The sequence below is a fragment of the Coenobita brevimanus genome, chromosome 30 (genome assembly GCF_032717465.1).
Source record: "Coenobita brevimanus isolate Jiangsu-jjx chromosome 30, ASM3271746v2, whole genome shotgun sequence".
NCBI lineage: Eukaryota > Metazoa > Arthropoda > Malacostraca > Decapoda > Coenobitidae > Coenobita > Coenobita brevimanus.
The window spans coordinates 2,023,161-2,039,665 of NC_136983.1; the positions used below are offsets into that span (position 1 = coordinate 2,023,161).

A 16,505-nucleotide genomic window follows, 5' to 3' on the forward strand; every position below is an offset into this window, starting at 1 on the left:
TGAGTATCGCCTACAGTTACTTCAAAGGTCCTCCACTATATATTAATTTTCAATCATGATTTTTTTGGGGGGTCAGCCCTCCTTATCAAACTAAAAATTCTCAGAAAAAGTGAAAGGAGGGCATATATGGCTCTGATATTTAAACACAAGTTGTATAATGGACTCTCATCCCTAATACGATATTTTGGGAGTGTGACCCCCTCCCCCAATGATTCTCGGGAAAGGTCACCGTCTCTCCCAAAAAAACAGAAACGATCAGAAATAGGGGAAAAATGGGCGCATAGATCTCAACGAACTCGGCATACATATCGCTGGAGTGGGTATGCTGCTTCCATGTTTCCTCTGAATGCGCGGGAAAAAACTGCACATCAATTTTACTACAAACAGACGATTTTATTCAGCTTAGGAGAGCCACCGAGTTAGGAGTTAGAGGCTGCATCTAACCCCACCGGTTCCATGTCTCTCCACACCTAAAATCGCTGGGAGGTATCAAAAATAAGACAAAAATACGTCACTGGACTGAAGGGATTATGTATACGGCCGTGAATTTGGCAGCGCTACCAGTCCCGACTTTCCTCTGACTGGTGTTGCCAATTTAGCCCTTTTCCGCTAGATCTAGAAATATTAACCACCAATTATCGTCAAATTTTAAAGTTTTAGCAGTGTGAAATATAAGGTACCCAGATTCTGAGTATTCCACAAAATTTCAGTGATATTACGAAGGGTATAGGCCGTTTTTCCAGCAACGTTCGGGAGATTTTTGTACTTAGCAACATTCTAGCAGTTTTTGGAGCAAGTTTAGCGGTATTTGTAGATGTGGATTTGGCACCGCTAGTTCAAATTCAGAGACGTGCCACGGTGCCAGTGAATGTGTGATGGTGGTTAGGGGAGGACGGTGTGGCGTTGGCAACTGTTTTGATGCGTCAGAGAAAAGACAGATTTACTCTCTTCACTTTAACTTGGCCTAAATTAATCGTCTCCGCCTTGAATGCTGAGCAGAGACAAGAGTTTACTACTAGAACGCGGTGCTAGTCATGAAGAAGTGCAATGGAATGAAGGCAGAGACGTAGTAATGTCTTATTTAGTTTCGAGAAATAAGGTACACAAGGACGAAACGCTGCGCCAAGTGAAGGTGAAAGAACTATACGTAAGTGAAGTAGAGGAGGCGTGATTTTTTTCGCGCCAAAAGAAGTAGACTCATGACAGTGTGGCGAAAAGAAATATATGTGGAAAAGAAATATATATGGTGAAAGGGAACAAGTTATTTTGAAAGCTTAAATTGAGAGGCATCGAATGAGGACGTTGTGGTACTAGACAGTATTACGCCTGACAAAAAAATAAATAAAAAATGGAACTCGAATGTAAACTGGTGATTTGAATGAAAAGAGCAAAATAGTGTGGTGGAAAGAGCAGTATTTAACCATAACTTAAAAAGAAACGGTATTTATCCCTTAGAACTATAAATTAGGGACGCAAAACTGATATTTATGCTAAACTTAAAGAGCAAGACACTGTTTATACCCCAGCTTGGAGCCAAACAGGAGTCGCAAAACATGTTTATTTTTAAGTTACACCCAAACTGGAGACGCTAAACAGTATGTATCCCTAACTTAGAATGAAACTAGCGAAGCAAGACTCTTTATCCGTACCTTAGGACACTAGAAAAAGAAGAATATTTAACTTAGAACCGAATCATTCAGTTCTTTATCTCTGTGAAGGTGACTAGAGACGCAAGATAGGGTGGGGCAGGAAGAAGTATTTATTTCTAACTTCAAACACGACAAATCAAAACAGCACTTATCCAAAAACTTAGAATTAACTTAGACCAGTGATAAGGAGACGGTTTGCATCCTTAAGTAGCCAAAAAAAGATCAGCTGAACATTATTTGGACATCTTGGAAAACGTATCGCGGTGGCAGAGGACAGAGAAGAGATATGTATTGAAGGATGCAGTAATTATTTTTAACATTAATATTAAAGATGGTGTAGTTTAGAGAACGGTATATAAATCTGACAGAAATATATTAGTTGTGTGGTGCTGAGGGGAACGTTTAAATTCAAATTACGTCAATGCCCATTCCCATCCCGAGAGGAAGAAGACAACAGCTTGAAGTGAAGAATAATACATCTTTGAGACTAAATAAATAAATGAATAAAAAACTAAAACCACAAATCAGCATGAATTCCAAGTGAGCGAATCGAAATAACAATAATAATAATAATAATAATAATAATGATAATAGTGCCAGGTGAGTGAACTTTGAGCTGCAAAACACCAAAACTGACACAATTTAATTCCCCAAATCCCCAAATTTCCCCAACTCTGAACCTGCAACTGCCAAATATAAGGAAAAGGACAGTGAACCCCGGGAAGGAAATAGAACCCTCGTGGCAGTCGCGTGAGGTGGATTTTGAGCGTAAAAAGACGAAAACAAACCCAGTCTAACCCCTAAACCCCTAAAATAACCCCACATCTGAACCCGTAACCACCACACAAGATGAACCCCAAGAGAAGTGAACCCAGGGAGGAAAAAGAACCCTCGTACTAGCCGTGGGTGAACTTTGAGTGGAAAAAGACGAACACAAACCAAATCTAACCCACAAAAAAAACAAATATCCCCAAATCTGAACCCGTAACCACCACATAAGATGAACCTCAAGCAAAAGTGAACCCAGGGAGGCCAAAGAACCCCCGAGGCAGTGGTGTAAGATGAATTTCCTCTACTACAAGGGCTTTACTGACGACAAGGCTTCCTCCGCGCACGTCGGTTACAAGAAGAAGAAGGACGCCAAGAAGAAAAACAGTTGCCATCAACATGGGATTGAAGGTGGGACCGTGTGGACACTTAGCTGGACATCTTATACTTATTGGACATTATATATTGGACATTTTATAATTACTGAACATTTTACGTTTTTATATTGAACATTTTATATATTGAACATTTTTTTTATATATTGAAATTTCTATACTTATTTTACTTAACATTTTTCTACTCCGCATTTTATATATTGAACATTTTTATATATTGAAAAGTTTGAACACAATACTTATTTCAGTTACCGGTAACATTTTCATACGGAACATTTTATATTTAACATTTTCTACTTGTTGAACATTTTATATCTTGAATATTTTATGCATATTGAACATTTAACGTTTTTTATATATATTGAACATTTTAAAATTACGGAATATTTTTACACTGAGCATTTTGTACTTACTGAACATTTTATATACTTTTTTTATATGGAAAATTTTATGAACATCTGACACTTTGGACATACTGAACATCGGATACTTTTAGCTGAGCACACACACCACAAAGCCAGTCAGGAGACAGGACGTGTGTGCTGGGCAATCCCCAGGTCCTGTCCTCCCCACTTACTGTTTTTTTTAATCAGCCCATACCCCACTGACCGGGCTAATGTATGGCCCGGCCTGCACTATATGTGCAGGGAATCTTTCAACGAACGAACGATTAGTTGAGCGTGACACTGAACATTATTTGGACATTTCTTTGAACATCGGACACTTTTAACTGGACATAATACTGAACATTATTTGGACATTTCCTTGAACATAAGACATTTTAACTGGGCATAGTACTGAATATCCTTTGGACATTTCTTTGAACATAGGACATATCAACTGGACATAATATTGAACATTTGGACAATATTTTGAAGAGGACATTTTAATTGGACAGTACTGAACATTTGGACATTATTTTGAACAGAGGACATTTTAAATGGACAGTACTGAACATTTAGACATTATTTTGAACACAAGACATTTTAATTGGACATAATATTGAACATCCTTTGGACATTTCTTTGAACATAGGACACTTTTAGTTGAATATTATATTGAACGTTCCAGTTTGGACATTATTTTGAACGCTGAACTCTTAACGGATCAGTATACAACATTCATCACATTCTGAACACAATTTAGACGGTATATTGAACATTCGACAACGTTTGAACACTGCTTTGAACACCGGGCCTAAAACACAACCTGGATATTATTTTGAACATCAGAATCTCTCTCTCTCTCTCTCTCTCTCTCTCTCTCTCTCTCTCTCTCACTCTTTATCTATTTATTTTTACAGATGAACAGAGGAAGGAAAAACAAAACAAATAAATCCATATACCAGATTACAGGCGTTCTCTCTCTCTCTCTCTCTCTCTCTCTCTCTCTCTCTCTCTCTCTCTCTCTCTCTCTCTCTCTCTATTTTTACAGAAGATGAACAGAGGAAGAAAAAGTAAATCCATACACCAGATTACAGGCGTCCTCCGTTATGAACACTGAACATTATTTTGAACATACTCTCTCTTTAATATCATACAGGGTGAGACGAAAATAGCGCTGCCCTAGAAACGCACTCGGCGGTATCTTGTGCGTTGCGGGAACGGCTCAGTCTGCCGGTAGGGGCCTGGGTGTGACAGTGGGAGTAGGTAAAAGTGAAAATGTGTTGCAAGAGTGGCTCAATCTGCTGGTAGGGGCCTAAGTGTGGCTGGGAGTGAAGATAAAAATTTCTTGTGTTACGGGGTCGGCTCCGTCTGCTGGTATAGGCTGGGTGTGACTGGGAGCAGGTAAAGGGAAAGGTGGGGGGGAGGCGCTTGACCCCGGTGCTCAACTCCACAGAATCCAAGTCTCAAGATTAAGTTGACAAAGGCATTTATCTTTCCTTCCCAGAGATTCTCAGCACCTCTTCCTTAGCGATTTATGTACCGGTAAATCCCAAGAATCAATCTAAAATGGCAGTTATCTTTCCTTCCCAGAGATTCTTAGCACCTCTTCCTTAGCGATTTATCTACAGCAAGTCCCAAGAATCAATTTACAAAGGCAGTTTTCATTCCTTCCCAGAGATTCTTAGCACCTTTTCCTTAGCGATTTATCTGAGTTCCAAGAATCAATCTAAAAAGGCAGTTATCTTTCCTTCCCAGAGATTCTTAGTACCTCTTCCTTAGCGATTTATCTGAGTTCCAAGAATCAGTCAAAAAAGGTGGTTATCTTTCCTTCCCAGAGATTCTTATCAACCTTTGCCTTGGAGCACGGCCCGTATTCTCGTCGGGTAAGGAGGTTCCCTAGCACCTCTTCCTTAGCGATTTATTTCTGGGATGTGGCTGGTTAATATCCCTCTGTGTGTTATTCAGTGTGTGGCGACTGAAGAAGGAATTATATAACAGAATAAGACAGTAAGGTGTAATAAGCATAATAAATCGCTGAGGAAATGGTGTTGGGGAGCTTCATTAACCGTGGAGCCTGCAATGCTTTTTAAAGTTAAGAGAGAATAAGCAGCGAAGTAAAAGGAGCTACGAGCATTAAGGACGTATAGTGCTATAAAATATTCAGTCCGATGTTTAGACAGTGAGGAATCCAGTTCAACCGGCCAACCATTGACCATCCAGCGCTGATATCACTTCCTGGAGGTGTGGTCGCTCCGCCGGGTTTTCCAACATCATTCTTTTCACCAGGAGTTTTACCGTCCGCGGCCATTCCAGGTCACGTAGATATTCACAACACATTACCTCAGCGAACAGCACTCCCAGGCTGAACACATCACTCTGAACGCTGATTGGTTTGCGGCGGAAGGTTTCGGGTGCCATCCAGTAGTACAACTCGCGGTGTTCCTTGGTGGGAAAACCAGATGAACGGATGGAACCCACCTTAGTTGCCATACCTGCATCAATAAGCTGAGCCTGTATTGAGTCCTGGTATGGGGTACAGATTATGATGTTGTCCATTTTGAGGTCCTCGTGTACAAACCCCGACTTGTGGAAGGCATGGACAGTCATGGCGATGCTGTGGAATGCCCTCAGCCACCACTGCCACGTCCTCTGCCCCTTGCCACGGTAAATTTCAAGCAGTGTCACCCCTTTACACTGTGTCATAATCATCAGTGGTTCATCAGAGGCAACGGCCAACAGGCGTGGGAAACCACCCGCGCCCCCAACTTGGTGCAGAACCTTGGCCTCCGACATGAAGTGCCTTCTGAACTTCTTATTTCGTACTTTACCCATTTTAAGCACAGCGCTTTTCCCCTTGTACTTAACAAGGTGTACATGTCCAGTGCCACCACTCCCAAGCTGCTCAATCATCTCCAAATCCTTGCCAATGCTATACCCATGTCGCAGCACATTGGTTATACTCTTTCCAATGACTGTCCTGGCTTTATACAAGACCACCAATGACGACTGGGGTTGGGGTGCAGGGCCTTCCTCTTCCACTGCCATCCCAGCCCTCTTTGAGTGTGTGGCTTGAACGGTGACTTTTTCGTTTGTGGCAGGCTCGGTGACTTTTTCGTATGTGGCAGGCTCGGAGACTTTTTTGTATGTGGCGGGCTCGGTGACTTTTTTTTGCACATCAGGCTCGGTGGCCAAAGGTTTAATGGTTTGGGGAATGTCCTTTTCCCCATAAGAGGGAGTCCTAGAGCTCTTTTCCTCATAAGGAGGAATCAAAGAACTCTTTTCCTTGTGAGGGGAAGTCAAAGAATTCTTTTCCTCGTGAGAGGGAGTTCTAGAGCTCTTTTTCTCATTAGAGGCGGCAACAGAGGCCTTTTTTTCCGGGATGGCAGCAATAGAGTCCGGTTCAGATATCGAATAGGTGACAAAGTCCGTTTTTTGCGGCGGCGTCAGGGTGTACCCACCGATGGAGTCCTCAATAGTAATCTTCTGCTTTTTGTAGGTGACGGAACCAGACTTGAGTACAAACCGCACCTTTAGATGTGGGTGGGGCGGCAGGGCGATGGTATGCCACTCGTTGTAATGGTAAAACGTCTGATTGTTGTTGCTGTATATCCATGTGCCCTCAGAGGCATCACCCACCTGTATCTGTTTGACCTGCACTTGTTTCAGGAAGCAGGGGAACCATTTCCACCGGCGTCTTCTCACCCGGACCTCCAGATGGGTCGGTAGGGGGCGATCCAACCCCGGCTCCAACGATATATCCGAAATTTGCAGGCACAGCGAGTGTCTGGTGTGGACGGAACCTTTCATGGTTTAACAAATTTTCTACCTTTTGTTTTAGTGATTACAGTATTACAAATCTAGTATATATATATATATATATTATCTAGTGTTATTTTTAGTAAATGATTTTGAATAATACACGTAAATGGGAAACGAATGAATCTCCTTAGTCACTAGTTAAATCAGCTGTCCAGTCTGACTACTTCGGGCAGCCAAACTGAGCTGAGAGGGGAGAGGAACTTAGGTCAGGGTGAACCTACGCACTGCACATTAAACACAGCTTAGAGTTATCCTGGAACATCCGCCTTCCTCTGACACCCAGTGGTTAACAAGATGGTCTGCTGCTCAAAAGGACACTGGATTGATTAAGAGGAGATAGATTGATGCTCTGAATATTATTAAAGCTATAATAATAATAATAATAATAATAATAATAATAATAATAATATCCCTCTGTGTGTTATTCAGAGTGTGGAGACTGAAGAAGGAATTATATAACAGAATAAGACAGTAAGGTGTAATAAGCATAATAAATCGCTTAGGAAATGGTATTGGGGAGCTTCATTAACCGTGGAGCCTGCAATGCTTTTTAAAGTTAACAGAGAATAAGCAGCGAAGTAAAAGGAGCTACGAGCATTAAGGACGTATAGTGCTATAACATATTCAGTCCGATGTTTAGACAGTGAGGAATCCAGTTCAACCGGCCAACCATTGACCATCCAGCGCTGATATCACTTCCTGGAGGTGTGGTCGCTCCGCCGGGTTTTCCAACATCATTCTTTTCACCAGGAATTTTACCGTCCGCGGCCATTCCAAGTCACGCAGATATTCACAACACATTACCTCAGCGAACAGCACTCCCAGGCTGAACACATCACTCTGAACGGTGATTGGTTTGCGGCGGAAGGTTTCGGGTGCCATCCAGTAGTACAACTCGCGGTGTTCCTTGGTGGGAAAACCAGATGAACGGATGGAACCCACCTTAGTTGCCATACCTGCATCAATAAGCTGAGCCTGTATTGAGTCCTGGTATGGGGTACAGATTATGATGTTGTCCATTTTGAGGTCCTCGTGTACAAACCCCGACCTGTGGAAGGCATGGACAGTCATGGCGATGCTGTGGAATGCCCTCAGCCACCACTGCCACGTCCTCTGCCCCTTGCCACGGTAAATTTCAAGCAGTGTCACCCCCTTACACTGTGTCATGATCATCAATGGTTCATCAGAGGCAACGGCCAACAGGCGTGGGAAACCACCCGCGCCCCCAACTTGGTGCAGAACCTTGGCCTCCGACATGAAGTGCCTTCTGAACTTCTTATTTCGTACTTTACCCATTTTAAGCACAGCGCTTTTCCCCTTGTACTTAACAAGGTGTACATGTCCAGTGCCACCACTCCCAAGCTGCTCAATCATCTCCAAATCCTTGCCAATGCTATACCCATGTCGCAGCACATTGGTTATACTCTTTCCAATGACTGTCCTGGCTTTATGCAAGACCACCAATGACGACTGGGGTTGGGCAGCAGGGCCTTCCTCTTCCACCGCCATCCCAGCGCTCTTTGGGTGTGTGGCTTGAACGGTGACTTTTTCGTTTGTGGCAGGCTCGGTGACTTTTTTTTGCACATCAGGCTCGGTGGCCAAGGGTTTAATGGTTTGGGGAATATCCTTTTCCCCATAAGAGGGAGTCCTAGAGCTCTTTTCCTCATAAGGAGGAATCAAAGAACTCTTTTCCTTGTGAGGGGAAGTCAAAGAATTCTTTTCCTCATGAGGGGGAGCTCGAGAGCTCTTTTTCTCATTAGAGGCGGCAACAGAGGCCTTTTTTTCCGGGATGGCAGCTTTAGAGTCCGGTTCAGATATCGAATAGGTGACAAAGTCCGTTTTTTGCGGCGGCGTCAGGGTGTACCCACTGATGGAGTCCTCAATAGTAATCTTCTGCTTTTTGTACGTGATGGAACCACACTTGAGTGCAAACCTCACATTTAGGTGTAGATGACGTGGCAGGGCGATGGTGTGCCACTCGTTGTAATGGTAAAACGTCTGATTGTTGTTGTTCTATATCCATGTGCCCTCAGAGGCATCACCCACCTGTATCTGTTTGACCTGCACTTGTTTCAGGAAGCAGGGGAACCATTTCCACCGGCGTCTTCTCACCCGGACCTCCAGGTGGGTCGGTAGGGGACGATCCAACCCCGGCTCCAACGATATATCCGAAATTTGCAGGCACAGCGAGTGTCTGGTGTGGACGGAACCTTCCATGGTTTAACAAATTTTCAACCTTTTGTTTTAGTGATTACAGTATTACAAATCTAGAATATATATATTATCTAGTGTTTTTTTTAGTAAATGATTTTGAATAATACACGTAAATGGGACACGAATGAATCTCCTTAGTCACTAGTTAAATCAGCTGCCCAGTCTGACTACTTCGGGCAGCCAAACTGAGCTGAGAGGGGAGAGGAACTTAGGTCAGGGTGAACCTACGCACTGCACATTAAACACAGCTTAGAGTTATCCTGGAACATCCGCCTTCCTCTGACACCCAGTGCTTAACAAGGTGGTTTGCTGCTCAAAAGGACGCCAGTTTGATTAAGAGGAGATAGATTGATGCTTTGAATATTATTAAAGCTATAATAATAATAATAATAATAATAATAATACCGGTAATAAAGTTTTCCTGACTTTCTGGACACTACATTACCCCATCTCAAAGGAAGCCTGGATGATGATGACGATGATGATGATGATAATAATAATCATCATCATCATCATCATCATCATCTAATCCAGTGTTGCCCCATGTGGAGCGTAGGAGCTCGGGGCTAGGCAAGTTAATCATCATCATCATCATCATCATCATCATCATCATCTAATCCAGTGTTGCTCCATGTGGAGCGTAGGAGCTCGGGGCTAGGCAAGTTGGTCCTGACATTTAAGATGAGAGTGACCGGCCTCATTCATTCCTGAGTGGCATTACGTGAGCAATAAACCCCAACCACCCCTTGGATATAAACCTGCACAAGCTCAATCTGACTGGAGCGCCTAAATTACCCACTATATAATATGTTCATAGGTCTGTTGTCGCGTTTGGTAGTGGGATAAAGGATAGTGATGATGATGATGATGATGATGATGATGATGATGATGGTGGTGGTGGTGGTGGTGGTGATGGTGGTGGTAGTGGTGATGATGATAATGTGGGAAGGAAAAAGGGAGAGAAAGAGGATGTGGTGGTCATGTGTGGTAATGACAGTGACTGGTAATGACAGTAATGATGCTGGTGGTGATGAGTGTGATTAGTGATGACAGTAATGATATTAGTGGTAGTGATGATAAAGATTAATGATGATACCGGTTAGTGATCGGTGATAACAGTAATGAGAGATGGCTGATGACAGTAATGATATTGGTGGTGATGATGGCGATTTGTGATGACTAATTAGTGATGATAGTAATGATATTGGTGGTGATGATGGCGATTTGTGATGACTAATTAGTGATGATAGTAATGATATTGGTGGTGATGACGATTTGTGATGACTAATTAGTGATGATAGTAATGATATTGGTGGTGATGATGGCGATTTGTGATGACTAATTAGTGGTGATAGTAATGATATTGGTGGTGAAGATGATTTGTGATGACTAATTAGTGATGATAGTAATGATATTGGTGATGATGGCGATTTGTGATGACTAGTGATGATAGTAATGATATTGGTGGTGATGATGGCGATTTGTGATGACTAATTAGTGGTGATAGTAATGATATTGGTGGTGATGATGATTTGTGATGACTAATTAGTGATGATAGTAATGATACTGGTGGTGATGACTGATTTGTGATGATAGTAATGATGTTGGTGATGATACTGGTTAGTGATGATACTGGTGGTGATGATACTGATTAGTGATGATAGTGAATAGTGATGATAATGATACTGGTAGTGATGATGATTAGCGATGATGATAATGATGCTGGTAGTGATGATACTGATTGGTGATGAGTTATTAGTGATGACAGTAATGATTCTGCTATTGAACAGTAATACAGCAGAGGGCACTGTAGCAAATACACACACACACACACACACACACACACACACACACACACACACACAATTAGACCTGAAAAAAATTACAACCGAGATAAAACACACACACACACACACACACACACACACACACACACAATTAGACCTGAGAAAAAATACACACCAAGATAACACACACACACACACACACACACATACACACACACACAAAACTCTAGTATGCAGTAAACCTCTTCAGTTCGAGTATGTACGGTAAGCTGTTGTTTTTGTTTTTGTTGTTTTCTCTCTCTCTCTCTCTCTCTCTCTCTCTCAGTGAGGTCTTGGAGTTCCCCTACGTAACCCCACACCTCCACATGTCACCACTTCGGCGCTAACACCCACCGTCCATATTGAATGCATGGTTGGGCTGCTTCATACAGGACTGGTGCATATGTCATCATTTTGGCGCTAATACCCACCGTCTATACTGAGTACATACCATTCTCCCTCTCATACATGCCTGGTGTATTGGTATTTGTTGTTATTTGCGTGTATTTTTGTTTATCAGTGTTTCTGTATCGTTCGTAAAGGCTCCAACATATATGCGTCGCTCTTCGTTACCTGATGGCCGCTCTCCACGCTGCTCGATCTCTGGCAGCCTCCTTGTTCAGTGCTTTACGAGATATCCCTGAGGTCACACTCTTTGACTCTGTCCCATTTTCTCTCTCTCTCTCTTTCTCTCTCTCTCACGTTCACATTTCTCACGCTCCGCACCCATCTGTCATCCTCCATCGTCACCACATGCCCAAACCATCTCAGTCTCCCCCTCCTCATCACAGCACCAATACACTCCAGGCCCATCCCTCCATTCAGCTTTCAGGAACACAACACAGAATGAGTCACCGGTCAGAAGGTGTTAACAGAAGCCAACAGGGGAGGCGTTTGTAAATAAAAAGAGGACAAGCAGAGGAAAAATATTATCAATGTGTTTATAAAAGGATAGCGTAGGCACCCGGCGTTGCCCAGGTAAAACCCTATAATCGTGCATACCGGGATTGCCCAGGACCTTCCATGGCTACTTTCCCTATAGAAGACTTTCAGGGTTCCATTTTACCCATTGAACCTACAGTATGTTCCTCTTTGGCCACATAACCCCAGGGATATATTTTCTAACTACCCACCCACCCACCCTGCCCCAACACACCCACTCTCCCACCCATCCTGCCCCTCCACATCTATCCATCCTCTCAACCTTGCCTATCCGCCCTGCCCACCTCACCAATCCACCTATCCATATGACCCACTGAAAAAAAATAAAAAGAATATAAAGTCTACGGTAATTGGCTGCCATGTTTCCACTACGCTGATGATTATGATTTTAGTTCCAATCTTTGTCATCAGAGGCGCCACTTTAGCAACTATAATGTACACACTTCAATTCGTCGTTAAAAGTTACACCTGTTTTGAGAGTGCCGTGTGCATGCCTCCCACGGTTTCCACAGAGGACAGACAGACAGACAAACATTCTCTTATTAATACGGATTATAAAGAAGTAGGTGAAAAATAAAGTTAGTCACAAACAGCATCTCTTTTTTTTTTTCTTTTTTGTCCAGACGTTTGTAGATATTCAACTGTGTCATCTTTAGTGGATGTACAAGAAATCTGGACGAAACAGATATGGTGTTTGTGGCTACGTTAATATTACTATTTCTCTACAAGCCACAGTTCCCTCAAAGCAAACATGTCTTCCTGATTTTTACCCAGCGAAAAGAACACCAAGCCTCTCCTACATCTTACTAGTAGCACATGCCTTTTCTATTTCGTGTTTCATCATTTTATTTCGCCTGATTAGATTGTGGAGTACGTGGTGGCTGAAGTAGTGAAGATAAACCTATATATACACTGCTTCAAGGGCAGTTTAAGCCTTGGATAGTTTATAAATGCAGTTCTAGGTCTCTGTTTTAGCTCTCTATATAAACAGCATCCGTCATAACACACTCCTTCCTTCCTGCACTTGTACTTTCAACCCTTCAATGTAGTGAGTCCTTATCTCGAGGGCTTTATCTTCTGCTGGCTAATATTCCAAAGCTGAGAGGGGCTTGGTATGTTTCTCTGCCCTGATATTTCTTTTCTTCTACTTGCCACTTTCCTCTGCTGGCTAATATTCCTAAGCTGAGAGGGGATTGGTATGTTTCACTGCCCTAATATTTCACCTCTTCTACTTGTCACTTTCCTCTGCTGGCTAATATTCCTAAGCTGAGAGGGGCTTGGTATGTTTCTCTGCCCTAATATTTCACCTCATCTGCTTGTCACTTTCCTCTGCTGGCTAATATTCCTAAGCTGAGAGGGGCTTGGTATGCTTCTCCGCCCTGATATTTTCACCTCTTCTACTTGTCACTTTCCTCTGCTGGCTGTTATTCTTGAGCTTAGAGTGGCTTGGTATTTTTCCTCTGCCCACAAATGCTTCCCCTTAATGTGATGTCTTCAGAGAGGAAAGTGACGTATGGAAAAAAGCTTAGTATTTTCACCCCATAGTTGTTTCTCCTTGATACGATGCGTCAGGGAGGAAAGTGACGTACGGAATGGAAGAAGGCCAACTTTTGTCCTCTGAGTTTCCTACGTTTCGGTTCTGAGACATATTTGCAGGTAGTGTGTGTTCCCAAAAGTCAGTGTTTTATTAGGCAGTGTGTGTTTTTTTTCCCCCAGTGCTGGAAGTGTGTTTTATCCCCAGTGTTTGTGTTTTATCAGTCACTGCGTTCTTCCCGGTCCTGGTTTTAAGAGGCAGTGTGTTTTTCTCAGTGTTAGTGTTTTAAATGACCGTGTTTTTTCCCCTGTGTTTTTCCCTGCCTTTGGTCTTTGTTGAGGCCTGAGGATGTCCAAGACTGGGTGTGCAGTTACCGACACATGCAAGCCATCTCACCTCACAGACAGGGAAGGATTATGTGTGTGTGTGTGTGTGTGTGTGTGTGTGAAGGGACAGAGTAGGAGGTAAGAAAAACGCACGTCGAAATTCAAACATGGCCCATTTAATCCATTTCTCTTATATTTTCGACTTGACAATCAGGAGTCGAAGCAGGAGATCGTAAATTCAAATCTCGAACAACAACAGGTTACCAATACGGCGCGCAATTTCAAACCACCGTATCAACAAAGGTACAGCATCGGATACAAACTTTTAAGCATAAAGGTGTGTTCATATCTACTTAATCTTTTTCTTGTGTTAAAAAAAAATGCATCTGTTTCGCCTAGTCACCATGGGGAGGTATAGAAATTTGAGTGATGGAGTGAGGTGGCATGTGTTGTGTTGTGTTTTGGCGGCAAACGTCCCCATCCCAGGACTGTCCCTCACCCTCACTAATATTGTCAGTATGTTACCCTTCCCCTCCTCCTCCCAGTTCATGTTTGTTGTGACAGTGGCTCCTTTCTCGTAAACTTTGGAGGTTTTCTTGTCTCTTCCTGACCTGATTATTTTTGCCTGCAGTTAATATTCTCTATGTTACGCAACCCATGACAATTATATGCAACATGTGGGAGAATATTAAGGTGTGATCAGCAAAATGCATTACGGAGGAAGAGATGTAGAACTCCGAAGCTGACGAGTCTATGGTTTGTAGCACACTTGTCTTTGTGATATTATGAGCACTGCATTTTGATATTCTCTTACTGCTGCTTATATAATTCGCGAATCAATATAATTTTTCACAGCAACGTACAAATAATATGCGTAATACCAAAATACAAAAAAAGTCGCGATTTATTTTGTGTATCAGGCCCTAAAGTTACCTTGAATTTAATTATATCGTTTAAAATCTCACATCAATAAACATGAGAGAGAATATTAAAGTGTTATGCGCATGCGAGATCACTGAGGCCACATCCGCACCTGGTTGATGATGTGGGTGGGTGTGGGTGGGAGTTCTGAATTACTGTAGCCCACGAACGAGGCCCCACTGGGTGTAATGGGTGCGGGCAAGAATTTCTACAGGCTACAGTGATACCAAACTCCCTCCCAAAACCATCTACACCAAAGAGGACTGTATTTGGTGTGGATGTGGTCTGAGAAAGAGGTGCCATGAGACTTCCGGAGCCAATTAGCATATGCCCCGTGACCCCCAGGTGTTTGTTGATGTGTTTTTGACCTACACTAACCCTGCCCGTGTCCCTTGCCAGGTCACCCTCACGTGAAGCGGCAATCTGTCTTCACCACTGCATCACCACTACTCTCAGGTCAGTTTATGTGTTACTCAAACCATAACACACTACTGCCCTGTCTCTACCACACTACAGTAGCTCTACCACTACCACAGCCACTAATGTACTACACTACTACCACATTACACAGCATTACCACTACTCTCAGGTGTTATATGTTACTCCTACCATAGCACACTACTACACTTCATTACTGTACTCAACTGATGTACTGCTGCCTGCTTCTTCCTTCACCTTATTCTTTGTTCTGTGTCTGCTTCCTCTCTTGCTCTCATCCATCCTGTCACTGTACATTACTCTACTCTTCTTCCTACTTCAGGTGGCTCTGCACTGAGTGACACGCCTTATGGTTACCTGTAGCCAAATCCAGGAAAATACAGTGCTGGGTAGTAACCATATAGCCAAATAATGGGGTGATGTGGAACCTACTATAGTGCCTCTGTTACCTGGGTGGAGAGACGCAATTGCGGCGTCCATCCGGGAACCAACCCTCCACACTCTTCCCAATGCCTCACCACAGGTAACATCAATTCACTGTATGGGATGGACCTGTAGGGGTGGCTGCTTGCTTATGGTTGATGAGTCTGCTTGGCCAGACTGGAGTTACTCAGCTACAACAATTTTCACTATAACTTGGCCTAAAACTGCTATTTCTCCATCATCTCTCCATCTTGCTGACACAGTTGTAACACTAGATTAACACTAGAATATGATGCTAGATATAAAGAGGTGCTTTTGAGAGGCTGCAGAGGCGTTGCATTACTTTAGTCTTCCATTGAGCTGTGTGGAGAAAGGTGATGAAGGCCGGAAATCTGGGCCACGTTAATGAGAAACACGCACATCACTACACCACCACCACCACACCACAGGACATCACTCTACACCACCACCACACCACAGAACATCACTCTACACCACCACCACCACACCACAGAACATCACTCTACACCAACACCACCACACCACAGAACATCACTCTACACCACCACCACCACCACCACACCACCGCCACATCACACCACCACACCACAACATCATACTCTCAGGTCAGTTATATTCTACACCAACAACTACTGGACTATATCACCATCACACCAAATCACTTCCACTAACACACTCAACTACTATGCTCCTTACACCTTAACTTGGCCCAGATTTTCGTCCCTTTGCAGCTTATTTCACGTAGTAAGAGTTAACCGTTACTCCCAGTCCTTCATTTATGCAACAGGTCAACTCTGGAACTGTCTCCCTCTGTCTGTATTTCCTACTTCCCATGATCTCCAG

General features: G+C 43.0%; 1 protein-coding gene across 1 annotated transcript in view; it reads left to right on the plus strand.

Annotated features, from left to right (window-relative positions):
* The first annotated feature begins 2,710 nt into the window (after positions 1–2,710).
* The window catches only part of LOC145395205 (uncharacterized), a 36,187-nt gene continuing 22,392 nt past the window's right edge, over positions 2,711–16,505 (plus strand). Inside the window, exons 1-6 of the mRNA XM_080268894.1 lie at positions 2,711–2,828; positions 5,738–6,151; positions 6,865–6,969; positions 8,021–8,434; positions 9,094–9,141; positions 15,180–15,236. Of these exons, the coding sequence (XP_080125020.1) occupies positions 2,711–2,828; positions 5,738–6,151; positions 6,865–6,969; positions 8,021–8,434; positions 9,094–9,141; positions 15,180–15,236 (1,156 nt within the window). The remainder of the gene's footprint in view (positions 2,829–5,737; positions 6,152–6,864; positions 6,970–8,020; positions 8,435–9,093; positions 9,142–15,179; positions 15,237–16,505) is intronic.